Here is a 16,577-nt window from a genome sequence, read left to right on the forward strand (position 1 = left end):
TTGTAAGAAGCAAGTTGTGTCCTACAAGCCTGTCTTATAATGTGTTTTTCGGTGGATCATATTCACAGTACTATTCCATGTATCATGTAATTGGTAACCAAGCTTAGTAGATTTAATTGAAAATCAGATGACCCCCATAAAGGGCATACTTAATTTTTTACTCTTGAAACTAATATTATAATTTTTTTCTACAGCAAAAGCTGCATCCACCCGCGCCCTGTTATTTGACATCTCTTTCTTAATGCTGTGTCATGTAGCACAGACCTATGGCTCAGAGGTAGATCTTTTATTCATGGTCATATTTTTATTTATTTTTTTGCTTCTTGGTCACTCTGTTCAGCTTTTCATTAGAATTTACCCATGGTCACACACTATGCCATACTCAGAAATTTCTGCATGATCAAAGCATAGGTTTGCTTTAAAGTGGTTGTAAAGGCAAGACATGCATTCCCTGCATTAAGGTAAAAAAATGCCCCAGTAGTGCTATTACCCCCTCATTCCCCTATATATTTCCTATCTTGATCCAGCGCTGTGTGCATCTGCAACAGCGTTTATCCATGTTCCTCGCCTTTCTAGAACACAGAGGCAACAGCAGGAGCCATTGCCTCAGGCTGCTGCCAATGAAATCCTGTAGCCGCTTGTCAACCGCACGCCGTCAAATGACTCTATTGTTCTGACAGGACGTCATATGACGTCCTGTCATTTAAAGCCGCTAGGGCGCGCCCCCGTCGTGTTACTGGGAACACAGTGCGCGTTCCCCCGGCGGCCGCGATGGCCGCCGGGCACCCGCGATTGCCCAGTAACTAAGCAGGGACGTGGAGCTCTGTGTGTAAACACAGAGATCCACGTCCTGTCAGGGAGAGAGGAGACTGATGGTGTGTCCCTTGTACATAGGGACACAGATCGGTCACCTCCCCCAGTCACCCCCCTCCCCCTACAGTTAGAACACTCACTAGGCTACACATTAAATCCCTTCTCTGCCCCCTAGTGCTTAACCCCTTCCCTGCCAGTCACATTTATACAGTAATCAATGCATATTTATAGCACTGTTCACTGTATAAATGTGAATGGTCCCAAAAATGTGTCAAAAGTGTCCGATGTGTCCGCTATAATGTTGCAGTCCCGAAAAAAACGCAGATCGCCACCATTCCTAGTTAAAAAAAAAATCATAATCATGTCCCCTATTTTGTAGGCAATATAACTTTTGCGCAAACCAGTCACTATACGGTTATTACGATTTTATATATATTTTTTTTTTACCAAAAATATGTAGAAGAATACGTATTGGCCTAAACTGAGATAAAAAATTTTTTTTTTTTAAAAAGGGATATTTATTATAACAAAAAGTTAAAAATATTGTGTTTTTTTTTCAAAATTTACGCTCTTTTTTTGTTTATAGCCCAAAAAATAAAAACCGCACAGGCGATCAAATACCACCAAAAAAGGACGTCAATTTAGTTTGGGACTCACGTCGCACGTCCGCGCAATTGTCAGTTAAAGCGACGCAGTGCCGGAAGCTAACATTTTGTCTGGGCAGGAAGGGGGTGTATGTGCACAGTAGGCAAGTGGGTAGGGAGCGAGCGGGGGGCAGAGCTGAGCTTCTCTGTATGATTCTATGGACGCACATAGCCCAACCCTGGCTTGAAATGATGGTGCACACAGAAGAGGAGGAGCCCAGAGCGCCTAGCGGGGGACCTAAGAATAGGGGGCTTGGGCCATTTTGCTCATTATCGTTGCACACAGCAGGTAAATATAACATGTTTGTTATTCTAAAAAAGATTTTGCCTTTACAACCACTTTAAGGCATGATTACTATAGTAAAGGTCATTCATATGCACAAGAGGGAGCTCTTTACTCATGAGTGGTATTCAATTTAAATGCCTTGGGTAAAGTTAAATGAATGATTAATGATCCTTTCTAGAATGTACACTAATGCATACTGAGGCTGATTCATTTAGTTAAAATGGCTCTTTAGTGATAAAAATGTATTGGAATGTGTTTCATTGTCCAGGGATCCTGAAAGACTTGATGCTATCATCATGTGGGTTTGTTGTTTGTGCTCTTGAATTGTCATTGACCATAATGATATCTCTGTATTTACTTTAGAAAAAATTACTTTATTTGTGTTTTATGACCGCTGCCTTAGACACTATTAGATTTTCTGCAGATTTTTTTGTTTTCAGATCTACCAAAACCATATAATATGAGGTCAAACCTTAAAGGGTTTGTAAAGGATTTTTTTTTTTATCTTAATAGCTTCCTTTACCTTAATGCAGTGCTGTTTTCATGTCCTCATTGTTCGTTTTTGCTCTCAAGTTGCTGTAATTCTTCTCTGATCTCCACACTTCCTGGTTGTCTGTTTCCTGATAACCACAGTGCTGGGAGCTTTCTCTCAGTGGTCACTAATCAAGGAGGTGTGATTACTGTGTGTTTAAAACCCCTCAGCACCAATCAGTTTCGTTTTCCAAACCATCACTGCCCTGTATTGGCTCTGTGGCTCTGTACAGCAGAGAGGCAGGAAACAACATGCAAAAACGAAACTAGAAACTGCAGGTACATTATATCAGTGGTCATCAACACTGTCCTTCAGGGCCCACTAACAGGCCAGGTTTGATGTATTACCATGGGGAGATGCAGACTAGAATACTGCAATCACTGAGCAGAAAATGATATCACCTGTGATGTATTTGAGTTATCTTGCAAACCTGGCCTGTTAGTGGGCCCTGAGGACAGGGTTGATGACCACTGCATTATATGATTGATTTGTATCTATTTTTAATCATTTTTAAAAGAAATCAGTTACCCTGTCTCTATACCCTGTAAACAGTAATTTCAGCAAAAAAAAAAATGTTACAACTCCTTTTAAGAGTTTAAATTTGTATGCAATCGGGCAGGCCCTTGTACTACATGGTTTTGGTAAATCTGAAGACAATCTAATAGTGTGTATGGGGCTTTAAGTATATTGTTAATAGGAAAATGTAGAAGATTGAGGCTGTGCCATGGCAATTTAGCTTAAAGGGGTTGTTCCCCTAAAAATAAACTTTTAACATTGCATTTCCCACATTAATCACAATTCGAATCGGCTGGTTTTATTAAAAAAAAAACGTCCGTAAGTACCGTTCGCTATATACATTCTCACCGCCACTTCCGGGTACGATGCTGGGTCTGGGCATCCTAATTGATGGACAGGCATTCGACCGACGCATACATCGCGTCAAGAGATGCCAAAAGAAGCCGAACGTCGGTGCGCATGCGCCGTATAGAGCCGCACCGACGTTCGGCTTTTTTCGGCATCTCGTGACGCGATGTATGCGCCGGTCGGATGCCTGTCCATCAATTAGGAACGCCCAGCCCCAGCATCGTACCCGGAAGTGGCGGTGAGAATGTATATAGCGAACGGTACGTACGGACGTTTTTTTTTAATAAAACCAGCCGATTCTAATTGTGATTAATGTGGGAAATGCAATGTTAAAAGTTTATTTTTAGGGGAACCACCCCTTTAAAGCAGAACTCCAGGCATATATCAGGAAAAACGATTTAAGGCATATAAAAACTATTTTGAATGGCACTAATAGAAGTGTCTGAGTTTGACTTAATGCTGGCACACACTGGCCGAATACAGGCCGACATTCGGCCAGTGTGAACAGCAGCCTGCCTAATGTCTGGCTTCTATTAAACCGGCATTTTGGAAAAACAGCAGCTGCGAGCGCTGAACATTGTGTTCTAGCTGGCGGGGGCCGCTCCTTGTCAGAACATAATAGCTCAGTGGGGGGGGGGAAAGCGGAGAAAGAGGCGCCTTCTGAGTGCAAACAGTGTAGTATTTAACCACTTAAGGACCGCCTAACGCCGATATACGTCGGCAGAATGGCACGGCTGGGCACAATCATGTAAGGGTACGTCCCCTTAAAGTGCCCAGCCATGGGTCGCACTCGTGCGCCGCCCTGAAGCTCCATGACCACGGCCGCGGGACCCGATCGCAGCCGGTGCCCTGCGATCGATCACAGGAGCTGAAGAACGGGGAGAGGTGTGTGTAAACACACCTTCCCCGTTCTTCACTGTGGCCGTGTCGGTGATCGTCTGTTCCCTGATATAGGGAAAGACGATCACTGACGTTACACGTCCAGCCCCGCCCCCCTACAGTTAGAAACACATATGAGGTCACACTTAACCCCTACAGCGCCACCATTAGTAGTAAAAAAAATAATTATTAATAAAAATGCCATAAACTATCCCCTGTTTTGTAAACGCTATAATTTTTTTTTAACCAAAAATAGGTAGAAGAATACGTATCGGCCTAAACTGAGGAAAAAAAATGTTTTTATATCTTTTTTGGGGATATGTATTATAGCAAAAAGTAAAAAAATATTGTATTTTTTTCAAAATTGTCGCTCTCTTTTTTGTTTATAGTGCAAAAAATAAAAACCGCCGGGGTGATCAAATACCACCAAAAGAAAGCTCTATTTGTGGGGAAAAAAGGACGCCAATTATGTTTGGGAGCCACGTCGCACGACCGCACAATTCTTTAAGACCCCTGATCCCTCCATAAAGAGTACCTGTGAGTGCCTATTACTGTCGCAAGGGATGTTTACATTCCTTGTGACAGCAATAAAAGTGATCAGATTTTTTTTCCTTTATAATTAGTTAAAGCAGAGCTCCACCCTAAAGTGGAACTCCCGCTGATCGGAACCCTCCCCCCCTCCGGTGTCACATTTTACACCTTTCAGGGGGGAGGGGGGTGCAGATACCTGTCTAAAGACAGGTATTTGCACCCACTTCCGGCCACACAGTCTCGGGCAGACTGCGGGCATGACGTCTAATTCCCCCCCCCCCATTGTGTTTTGGGAACACTCGGCTTCCAGTACACAGCGGGAGCCAATCGGCAGGCGTAGCCCGATTCGCGCATGCACCGTAGGGAACCGGGCAGTGGGGCCGGAGCGCTTCACTTCCTGGTTCCCTCACCGAGGATGGCGGGGGGGGGGAAGCAGAGTGATGAGCGATCGCTCGTCCTCTGCTGCGGACGGCGCTGGACTCCAAGACAGGTAAGTGTCCTAATATTAAAAGTCAGCAGCTGCAGTATAACACATAAGTAAGTCGCGCCCGGAAATGTATAAGGTGTTCAAATTAAACATGTGAGGTATCGTCGAGAGCATTAATTCTAGCAAAAGACATCCTCTAACTCTGAACAGGTAACCGTTAAAACATTTTTAAACTTCGCCTATAGAGATTTTTAAGTACCGTAGTTTGTCTCCATTCCACGAGTGTGTGCAATTTTAAAGACTAACTTGTTGTGTATCTATTTACTCGGCGTAACATCATGTTTTAGAATATGCAAAAAAAAAAACTGGGCTAACTTTACTGTTTTATTAAAAAGTGCAATTTCTTTCTCGTACATCACGGGACACAGAGCGGCATATTCATTACTAGTGGGTTATATGGAGTACCTTCAGGTGATGGACACTGGCAATCTCAAACAGGAAGTGCCCCTCCCTATATAACCCCCTCCCATAGGAGGAGTACCTCAGTTTCTTTATCGTACATCACGGGACACAGAGCGGCATTCATTACTATATGGGTTATATGGAGTACCTTCAGGTGTAGACACTGGCAATCTCAAACAGGAAATGCCCCTCCCTATATAACCCCCTCCCACAGGAGGAGTACCTCAGTTTTTACGCCAGTGTCTTAGGTGTTAGTCATGGTTTAGCTTGCCTCCGCATCCTTGGGATTAGGTGAGCTACCGGTTCTGTCCAAAAAAGCCTCAGCGCTAAAGTGGTCAGTAACCGGACCCCAAACCCTTGGGGTATAGCCCATAATGCTTTTCTTTTTAGAGAGCTGGACCCTGGGCCCAGAACTTAGAAACCTTTGGGTACCTAAAGTTTTCTGTTGCCAGGGTGCTATATGGGCCCAGGACAGTGGATCCTTCATAGGAACCCAGGGCCTGAAGGTCTAGACATCCCCACGGAGATGGGGGAAGATTGGGCCTCTTGCTTGGCAAAGTCCTGCGGCATGGAGCAGGTAAGTGAGGGGAAAACTTGCGGAACTTGGTTCTTAGCAGGTTTTTTTCTGGGGGGTCACAGGGGACATGCCTAAAGTTATGCACTGCATCTGGCAAACTAGTCACATATCATAAAGATAGGATGGCTCTCTATGTATTATTCCCCATAAGATGTGACCTCCCTTGTAGTGTTGGAAAAGCATTGAGTGGGGCCTGTGTTATATAAAAATATATGTGTGTGTCAGAGAGCTTTGCTTACCTGCAGGCCTCCAGGCGATGCTCCATTCAGTCTTCCTCCTCAGAGCCTGCAAGCAGGCAAAACGCTGGCCTCCTCATGGTTCCAGGCTGCAGGCCGCAGTTTGCTGGAACAGAGAGGTCCCTTCCTCCCAAAATCCCCCCCCCCCCCCTCTCCCCCCCCCCCTCCTCCCCCCTCCCCCTCCCCCCTCCCTCCTCCCCCTGTCGGGAGGGGCATTTCCTGTTTGAGGTTGCTGGGGGGGAAGGGCGGGTCAGTGGCTTAAAGGAAGGGGCGGCCCTTCCTTGTTTGTTCCATCAATACTTTGGAACTGAGGACATAGACCAGAGTGGCAGCACGGGGCGCCGAGGACACACAGTGGCCAGAAAGGATATTGCAGTCTTCAGAGGACTGTTTTGTCAAGCCTAGAAATAGGCTGTTTCTTTTCCATCTCATAGTTTTTCTTTGCAATACTACTCAGGGGGACAGAATGTTTTTTCTTTCCTGGATTTGAAACAAAAACGAAAAAAAAAAAAAAAAAAAAAGTCATCTAGGGGAGAGGAAGCATTTTTTTATCCCCCAAACAGGTGTTTGGACAATTAACTTTTATAGTTCCAAATACCAATAGGTAGCAGGTGTACCTCGGTATTGTACCATGGTATGCCGCTGTTTTCCCTACAGGGAGCCTTGGGGCCATCGGGATCTGGGGCTGGAGCTGACGCGGGTCAGTCCAGCCCTAAGATGGTCACGGAGGAGGTATTACTCACCTCTTTAAAAGAGATGAGAAAAGCATGGGAAAAAAAAAAAAAAAAAAAAAAAAAATGATATCCGCAGCTATGCGGGGCAGTAAGCGGAATAGATCTCCGTCGCCCGAGCGCGGACCCTCAGAAGAGGAGGTCCTTTCCTCAGGGGAATTGGACGACCTCTTGGACACGGACCAAGTAGGTTCAGGGATCGAAGACCCGGATACAGAGGAGTCTGGGGCAGTCTCCCTGAGGGAGAGCTGGTGGATTCAAGGATTGTCGGACTTGGTCCATAGGACATTCAACTTGCCAGTACCAGATCTCCAGGTATCGACGGTTTCAGCTTTGGGCTCACTGAGGGCGCCTCAAAGCAATGCTGTGTTTCCGATCCATCCTCTATTAGAGGGAATTTTGTTCCAAGATTGGAACAAGCCAGATAAGATCTTCTTACCACCTAAAAGGTTCTCTGTCCTATATCCTATGGAAGAAAATTTTTCCAAAAGATGGGCTACTCCTGCAGTGGACGCAGCCATCTCATGTGTTAACAGATCGTTAACATGCCCTGTAGAAAACATACAGGTGTTCAAGGATCCAGTTGATAAGCGCTTGGAAGCACTACTTAAGAACTCCTTCACTACTGCAGGGGCAGTAGTACAGCCAGCTGTGGCTGCGATTGGGGTCGCTCAAGCATTATCGGATCAATTTAAGCAGATGCTTAAACTTATTCCGGCCCAGCAGGCAGAAAAATTTTCAGATGTCCCTAAGGCCATATGTTTTACGGTAGACGCAATCAAGGATTCTATCCAGCAAGCGTCACGTTTATCGTTATCCCTTATCCATATGAGAAGACTCTTATGGTTAAAAAGCTGGGAGGCTGAGCCCCCATGCAAGAAGCTCCTGGTAGGGTTCCCCTTCCATGGAGGACGACTCTTCGGAGAAGACCTAGATAAATACATTCAGACCATTTCAAACGGCAAGAGTACTCTCTTGCCAACTAAGAAGAAGGTTCAGGGACCTGCGTTTAAACGACAGTATTCCCCTGGGCAGGGGCCCTCTAATGCCAAGCAGTATCGACGGCCTCCTGCAAAAGCAAACTTCGGCTTCAACAGCAGATCACAAGGACAGGCTGTTAGAGGCAAAAGGCAGTGGTTTCGCAAACCAGCAAAACCAGCCCCCAAGCCAACCTTATGAAGGGGCGCCCCCACCCACGAAGGTGGGGGGAAGGCTGCGACTCTTTTCAGAGATTTGGGAAGCCAGCATTCCCGACGAGTGGGTACGGTCTTCCGTGGCCACAGGCTACAAATTAGATTTCCTAAGGTTTCCTCCTCCTCATTTCCAGAAGTCGAGGATTCCAAACGATCCGGAAAAGGGAGCCGCATTAAGATCGGCATTAGATCATCTACTTTCCCAGGAAGTAATAGTAGAGGTACCAGTCCTGGAACAGGGGCTGGGTTTCTACTCCAACCTATTCATCATCCCAAAATCCAATGGAGATGTCAGGCCAATTTTGGACCTAAAGATGGTAAATGCATATCTAAAGATCCGCTCATTTCGGATGGAATCCGTGCGGTCAGCAGCTGCCACACTCCAGAAGGACGACTTCATGGCGTCCATAGACATAAAGGATGCCTACCTTCATGTTCCAATTTATCAGCCACATCAAAGATATCTACGCTTCATGGTGGCTTCGCGTCACTTCCAATTCGTGGCGCTTCCCTTCGGGTTGGCTACGGCCCCCCGGGTGTTCACGAAGGTCCTAGCTCCAATCCTAGCCAAACTAAGGATCCAAGGGGTCACGATCCTAGCATACCTGGACGACCTCCTAGTCATAGATCACTCGTCTCCCGGCTTGGAGCGAGCAGTGGCCCTCACGGTCCAATACCTCGAGAGGTTCGGCTGGGTCCTAAATCGAGAAAAGTCAGCTTTCCAGCCCACAAGGCAGTTGGAATATCTCGGCATGAGATTAGACACAGAACAACAAGGAGTGTTCCTACCTCTGAGGAAGGTAAAAGCCATCAAGGAATTAATCCTACTGGTTCTAAGCAAGAAAGAACCGACTATTCGCCTATGTATGAGGTTACTAGGCAAGATGGTGGCCACATTCGAGGCGGTACCATACGCCCAGAGCCACACTCGCATCCTACAGGCAGCCATCCTGTCAGCATGGAGCAGAAGGCCACAGGCCTTGGATATCCCGTTGCCGCTCTCATCAAGAGTCCGACAAAGTCTGTGTTGGTGGTTAGACCCTCAGAATCTACTGAAGGGGAGGTCTTTCAGCCCAGTGGCTTGGAAGATAGTGACCACAGACGCCAGCCTGACGGGCTGGGGAGCAATTTTGGATGGTTGCACTCGCCAAGGTACTTGGGCAAAGCCAGAGAAGCAGTTGCCCATCAACATCTTGGAGCTCAGAGCTGCTCGACTAGCCCTCAGGGCTTGGACGTCAAAATTGCAGGGGTTCCCGGTGAGAATTCAATCAGACAATGCCACGGCCGTGGCACACATAAATCACCAAGGGGGAACCAGGAGTCAAACCGCTCAGAGAGAGGTGAGCTTGATTCTTCTATGGGCAGAGGCTCATGTGCCCTGCATATCGGCAATATTCATTCCAGGAGTGGACAACTTTCAGGCGGACTTCTTAAGCCGCCAGACTCTATGGCCGGGGGAATGGTCTCTGCATCCACTAGTCTTTCAAGCACTCTGCCAAAGATGGGGAGTGCCGGACGTGGATATCATGGCATCGAGACTCAACAAGAAACTAGACAGGTTCATGTCCCGCTCAAGGGATCCGATGGCCTGCGGAACCGATGCGTTGGTTTGCCCTTGGCATCAGTTCAAACTTCTTTATGCGTTTCCCCCGCTCCAGTTACTACCCCGCCTGCTGCGCAGGATCCGGGTGGAGCACATACCAGTCATCCTGGTAGCTCCAGCATGGCCCAGAAGGGCATGGTACTCACTAATCTTAAGGATGGTAGTGGGAGACCCTTGGACTCTTCCTCTACGGCCAGACCTGCTATCGCAAGGTCCGATCCTCCACCCTGCCTTACGGCATCTAAATTTGACGGCCTGGAAGCTGAATCCCTGATTCTCAGGGGTAGAGGTCTGTCTCAGAAAGTAATCTCTACCCTAATCAGAGCCAGGAAACCGGTCTCTAGGGTGATTTATTACAGGGTCTGGAAGGCCTATGTAGGCTGGTGTGAGTCCAAGCGATGGCTTTCTCGCAAATTTACCATCGATAGAGTATTAAGTTTTCTCCAGCTAGGAGTGGATAAAGGATTGGCATTAAGCACAATCAAAGGACAGATTTCTGCTCTGTCAGTGTGGTTTCAGCGGCCGCTGGCCACCCACTCGCTGGTTAAGACCTTCCTTCAAGGGGTCTTACGTATTAGACCTCCAGTTAAATCCCCGCTTTGTCCGTGGGATTTAAATCTTGTTCTGTCAAAGTTTACAGAAACAACCGTTTGAGCCGTTGGCTGATATTCCTTTGGTTCTACTGACAAGGAAGTTAGTATTTTTGGTTGCCATAGTTTCCGCAAGAAGAGTTTCGGAGCTGGCAGCCTTATCCTGTAAGGAACCATATCTTGTTTTTCATAAGGACAGGGTCGTTCTCCGCCCTCATCCTTCCTTCCTTCCGAAGGTCATATCCAGTTTTCATTTGAACCAGGATTTGGTATTACCATCCTTCTTCCCTAAACCTACTTCCAGAAAGGAAGGTTGCTGCATACCTTGGATATTGTCAGGGCCATGAAGGCCTATCTTAAAGCTACAAAGAAGATCCGGAAGACAGATGTGCTGTTCATTCTACCGGATGGGCCCAAGAAGGGGCAGGCAGCTGCAAAGTCCACCATTTCTAGGTGGATTAAGCAATTAATCACTCAGGCCTACGGCTTGAAAGGGTTGCCTCCTCCAGTATCATTAAAGGCTCATTCTACTAGAGCCATGGGCGCCTCCTGGGCAGCACACCACCAGATCTCTATGGCTCAAGTTTGCAAGGCGGCAACCTGGTCTTCTGTCCACACGTTTACAAAATTCTACAAGTTGGACGTAAGAAGGAATACTGATACTGCCTTCGGGCAGGCAGTGCTGCAGGCTGCAGTTTGAGACCCTCGGATTCCGGGGGCTCCTCTTGTTCGAGTTAAATTTAAAAAAATTTATTTTTCTCAACTAAGTTGGATTTATTATGATTTGAGTATATCTCTAAATTAAATCCTTTTGTCTTGGAGATGTTCTCCCTCCCCTCATTGTAAGCATTGCTTTGGGACATCCCATATAGTAATGAATGCCGCTCTGTGTCCCGTGATGTACGATAAAGAAAAAGAGATTTTTAATACAGCTTACCTGTAAAATCTTTTTCTTGGAGTACATCACGGGACACAGAGCTCCCACCCCTCTTTTTTTGAGGACCATTTTGGGAGGCATACTGCTTGCTACAAAACTGAGGTACTCCTCCTGTGGGAGGGGGTTATATAGGGAGGGGCATTTCCTGTTTGAGATTGCCAGTGTCTACACCTGAAGGTACTCCATATAACCCATATAGTAATGAATGCCGCTCTGTGTCCCGTGATGTACTCCAAGAAAAAGATTTTACAGGTAAGCTGTATTAAAAATCTCTTTTTTTTCGCCAGTGTCTTAGGTGTTGGTGCACGTTGAGGCTGTGCCTGTAGTAGTCCTTGGGACCAGGGCCAGCTGACCGGATCCGTCCAAGGTGCTTCATAGCCAAAGTGGACGGTACCCGGGCCCCAATTCGTGGATGGGGTTTTGCCTATAATGCCTCTCCTTGGAGGGCTGGACCCTGGGTTCCAGGTCTGGTTTCTAACCTAGAGAATACCTGTTGCCAGTGGTGCTGTATAGGTCCAGGTTGTGGTGTTCTTTTAAGACCCCAGTCCCTGAAGGTCTATGACCATACCCACGGTGAAGGGTGAAGATTGGGCCTCTTGCAGAGCAATACCCTGCGGCGTGGAAAGGTAAGCAGGGGGCCTACGGAACTTGGTTTGTCAGTAGGCTTCCTACAGGGGATTCTTGGGCAGCCTATTTATGCCTCTGTGCATGGGCAAAGGAGAACCACAAAGTTTTCAAACGGGATGGCTCAAAACACCCAGGTATAGTTCCCCTGGCTGGGCTAGTAGGCTGCTGCTGCTTCTGTCACAAGGAGGGCCTTTTTTTGGGCAGGGTGTTCCACAGAGAAGGAACCATACCATTAGGGAGACAGTTTAAAGCTTCCCTTTTACCTGTGTCTGCTGCTCCAGCGTCTAAGGTCCTGGTGTCTCCTCTCCACATGGCTTCCTGCTTCCCCTAGCGGCGTTTGACGCGCGCGCGCGTGCGCACGCTTTTACTTATCTGTGCGCGCGCATACGCGGCGGTGCTGCGGGGAGGGGGCGGTTGACGCCGGACGGCTCCTCCCCCCTGCACACAGGGAGGATCTCGGCATGAGATTGGATACAGAACAACAGAGGGTGTTTCTACCCCTATTAAAGGCCATCAAAGAGCTAATACAAATGGTTCTAAGCAAGAGAAGGCCAACTGTTCGCCTATGTATGCGGCTACTAGGCAAGATGGTGGCCACATTCGAGGCGGTTCCGTACGCTCAGAGCCACACTCGCATCCTGCAGGCAGCCATCCTGTCAGCCTGGAGCAAGAGGCCTCTGGCCTTAGAAATTCCTTGGCCACTCTCACCAAGAGTGCGGCAAAGTCTAGCTTGGTGGTTAAACCCTCAGAATCTCCTGAAGGGAAAGACTTTCAGTCCTGTGACCTGGAAGATAGTAACCACAGACGCCAGCCTGATGGGCTGGGGAGCAATTTTGGATGGTTGCACTCGCCAGGGCTCTTGGGCAGCGGCAGAGAAGCAGTTGCCCATCAATATCTTGGAGCTCAGAGCTGCTCGGCTAGCCCTCAGGGCTTGGACGTCCAAACTACAAGGGTTCCCGGTGAAAATACAATCGGACAATGCCACGGCGGTGGCATATATATAAATCACCAAGGGGGAACCAAGAGTCAAGCCGCTCAGAAAGAAGTGAGCTTGATTTTCTTGTGGGCAGAAGCCCATGTGCCCTGCATATCGGCTATATTCATTCCCGGAGTCGACAACCTACAGGCGGACTTCTTAAGTCACCAGACTCTGTTGCCGGGGGAGTGGTCTCTGCATCCACAGGTCTTTCAGACACTCTGCCAGAAATGGGGAGTGCCGGACGTGGATATCATGGCGTCGAGACTGAACAAGAAGCTAAACAGGTTCATGTCCCGCACAAGGGATCCCAGGGTCTGCGGAACCGATGCGTTAGTTTGCCCTTGGCATCAGTTCAAACTTCTTTATGCGTTTTCCCCGCTCCAGTTACTACCCTGCCTGCTGCGCAGGATCAGGGTGGAGCACATACCAGTCTTCCTGGTAGCTCCAGCATGGCCCAGAAGGGCATGGTATTCACTAATCCTAAGGATGGTAGTGGGAGACCCTTGGACTCTTCCTCTACGGCCAGTACTGCTATCGCAAGGTCCGATCCTTCACCCTGCCTTACGGCATCTAAATTTGACGGCCTGGAAGCTGAATCCCTGATTCTCAGGGGTAGAGGTCTGTCTCAGAAAGTAATCTCTACCCTAATCGGAGCCAGGAAACCGGTCTCTAGGGTGATTTATTACAGGGTCTGGAAGGCCTATGTAGGCTGGTGTGAGTCCAAGTTATGGCTTTCTCGTAAGTTTACCATCGATAGAGTATTAAGTTTTCTCCAGCTAGGAGTGGGTAGAGGACTGGCATTAAGCACAATCAAAGGACAGATTTCAGCTTTGTCAGTATGGTTTCAGCGGCCGCTGGCCACCCACTCGCTGGTTAAGACCTTCATTCAAGGGGTCTTACGTATTAATCCTCCAGTTAAATCCCCGCTTTGTCCGTGGGATTTAAATCTTGTTCTGTCAAGTTTACAGAAACAACCTTTTGAGCCGTTGGCTGAAATTCCTTTGGTTTTACTGACAAGGAAGTTAGTATTTTTGGTCGCCATAGTTTCCGCCAGAAGAGTATCGGAACTGGCAGCCTTATCCTGTAAGGAACCATATCTTATTTTACATAAGGACAAGGTCGTTCTCCGCCCTCATCCTTCCTTCCTACCAAAGGTTATATCCAGTTTTCATCTAAACCAGGATTTGGTATTACCATCCTTCTTTCCTAAACCTACTTCCAGAAAGGAAGGGTTGCTGCATACCTTGGATATTGTCAGGGCCATGAAGGCCTATCTTAAAGCTACAGAGAAGATCCGGAAAACAGATGTGTTGTTCATTTTACCGGATGGGCCCAAGAAGGGGCAGGCAACTGCAAAATCCACCATCTCGAGGTGGATTAAACAGTTAATCACTCAGGCCTATGGCTTGAAGGGGTTGCCTCCTCCGTTATCATTAAAGGCTCATTCTACTAGGGCCATGGGCGCCTCCTGGGCAGCACACCACCAGATCTCTATGGCTCAAGTTTGCAAGGCGGCAACCTGGTCTTCTGTCCACACGTTTACAAGGTTCTACCAGTTGGACGTAAGAAGGAATACTGATGCAGCCTTTGGGCAGGCAGTGCTGCGGGCTGCAGTTTGAGACCCTCGGATTCCGGGGGCTCCCTTTTGAGTTAATTTAAAATTTAAATTTATTTTTCTCAACTAAGTTGGATTTATTATGATTTGAGTATATCTCTAAATTAAATCCTTTTGTCTTGGGAAGATGTCTCCCTCCCCTCATTGTAAGCATTGCTTTGGGACATCCCACTAGTAATGAATATGCCGCTCTGTGTCCCGTGATGTACGAGAAAGAAAAAGGGATTTTTAATACAGCTTACCTGTAAAATCCTTTTCTTGGAGTACATCACGGGACACAGAGCTCCCACCCCTCTTATGGGGACCATTTTGGGAGGCATACTGCTTGCTACAAAACTGAGGTACTCCTCCTATGGGAGGGGGTTATATAGGGAGGGGCACTTCCTGTTTGAGATTGCCAGTGTCCATCACCTGAAGGTACTCCATATAACCCACTAGTAATGAATATGCCGCTCTGTGTCCCGTGATGTACTCCAAGAAAAGGATTTTACAGGTAAGCTGTATTAAAAATCCCTTTTTTTCCACAAAAATTGCGCTTACAACCGCCATGTTATTCTCTAGGATCTTTGCTAAATATATATATATATATATATATATATGTATGTATGTATGTATATATATATATAAAATGTTTGGGGGCTCAAAATTGTTTTCTAGCAGAAAATGCAGATTTTAACTTGTAAGCAACAAGTGTCAAAAAATAGGCTTGGTCCAGAAGTGGTAAACATTTTTCTATATACTTTATTGCTGAATAAGGATGAGCTCTGGCGTGTTCGCAAACCCCACGTGCAGAGCCTGCCAGGAAGTCGGCACAGCGCTGATCACAGGCAGTGAGACATTGTCCCGATGCGCGGTTGCAGAGATCAGGAAATGTCTCGCTGCCTGTGATCAGCGCTGTGCCTACTTCCTGTTTGGCTCTGCACAGGGGGTTTTCGAGCATGCCGGAGCTTATCCTTATTGCCGATTATGGTTGGTTTGTGTTGATGTGCACTCATTATGTGTATTGGTTGTGACATCTAGTATTCGGATGTTTGGGTGGGTGCAGCTTTGAGCGTATTTTTTCACAAGAAAAGGTTTTCAGTTACTGGACTTTCAGTTACGGGGGCTAGAGGAAGTGATCAATGGACTTACAGATGTGCGGTGACATCCCACACCAAACTAAAACATAAATCCAACAAAATTCATATAGAGGCATAAAAATATATATATATATATATATATATATATATATATATATATATATATTTTTTTTTCCTGTTCTAGTTTATTTTCCAGTGTATTTGCCTCTATATGAATTCATAGCCTTAAAGCGGGAGTTCACCCAAAAAAAAAAATTTGAACATTAGATTGAGGCTCATTTTATGAAGGGGAATCGGGTGTTTTTTTTTTTTAAATCGAAGCAGTACTTACCGTTTTAGAGATAAGGTGCTTGTTTCAAGCTAGAAAACTGATCGCACAAAAGTGGCAGTCAGAGAATGCGCCTACATCAGCAGAATGGGAAAATTTGATAAATGCCACAGTATAGAAAGAAAAAGTAACCCTAACCAGACAAGGTAATTTCAACAAATTTAAAATAATGTGGGAGCCTTGGTTGAGGAGAATGGGCTGTCCACCATAAGTAGAGAAGGGGAATAAAGAAAGATCAGCGGGACAAGCCATGAGCGAAGGGGAGAGGTAACAGAGAATGGGATCGTAACCTCTTGGTGTTAAAAATGTAATTTAAGGGGAATGTGTTAATAGTAAAATGTAGTCCAAAGGTGTAGGTGTGTATTCGGGATATAAACCTGAAGGGGGGAGGGATGGGTCATGGGTAAAAGGAGAAACAGTAGTAGCAATAAAGAAGTGTATTATGTAAGGATATATGTTATGTAAAATGTTTTTATATCTTTTTTGTACGGAACAAAATGAATAAAGAATATTTGAATTAAAAAAAAAAAAAATAGATCTTCTCCGCCGCTTCCGGGTATGGTCTTCGGGACTGGGCGTTCCTATTTGATTGACAGGCTTCCGACGGTCGCATACATCGCGTCAAGAGTAGCCGAAAGAAGCCG

General features: G+C 46.6%; 1 protein-coding gene across 2 annotated transcripts in view; it reads left to right on the plus strand.

Moving 5' to 3' along the window:
* MED24 (mediator complex subunit 24) overlaps positions 1-16,577 on the plus strand; it is a 128,281-nt gene that overhangs the window by 72,475 nt on the left and 39,229 nt on the right. For both annotated transcript variants that reach the window (XM_040331357.1, XM_040331356.1), the window contains exon 16: positions 195-277. In XM_040331357.1, the coding sequence (XP_040187291.1) occupies positions 195-277 (83 nt within the window). The remainder of the gene's footprint in view (positions 1-194; positions 278-16,577) is intronic.

This window comes from Rana temporaria, chromosome 12 (assembly GCF_905171775.1).
Source record: "Rana temporaria chromosome 12, aRanTem1.1, whole genome shotgun sequence".
In the NCBI taxonomy this organism is placed as follows: Eukaryota; Metazoa; Chordata; class Amphibia; order Anura; family Ranidae; genus Rana; species Rana temporaria.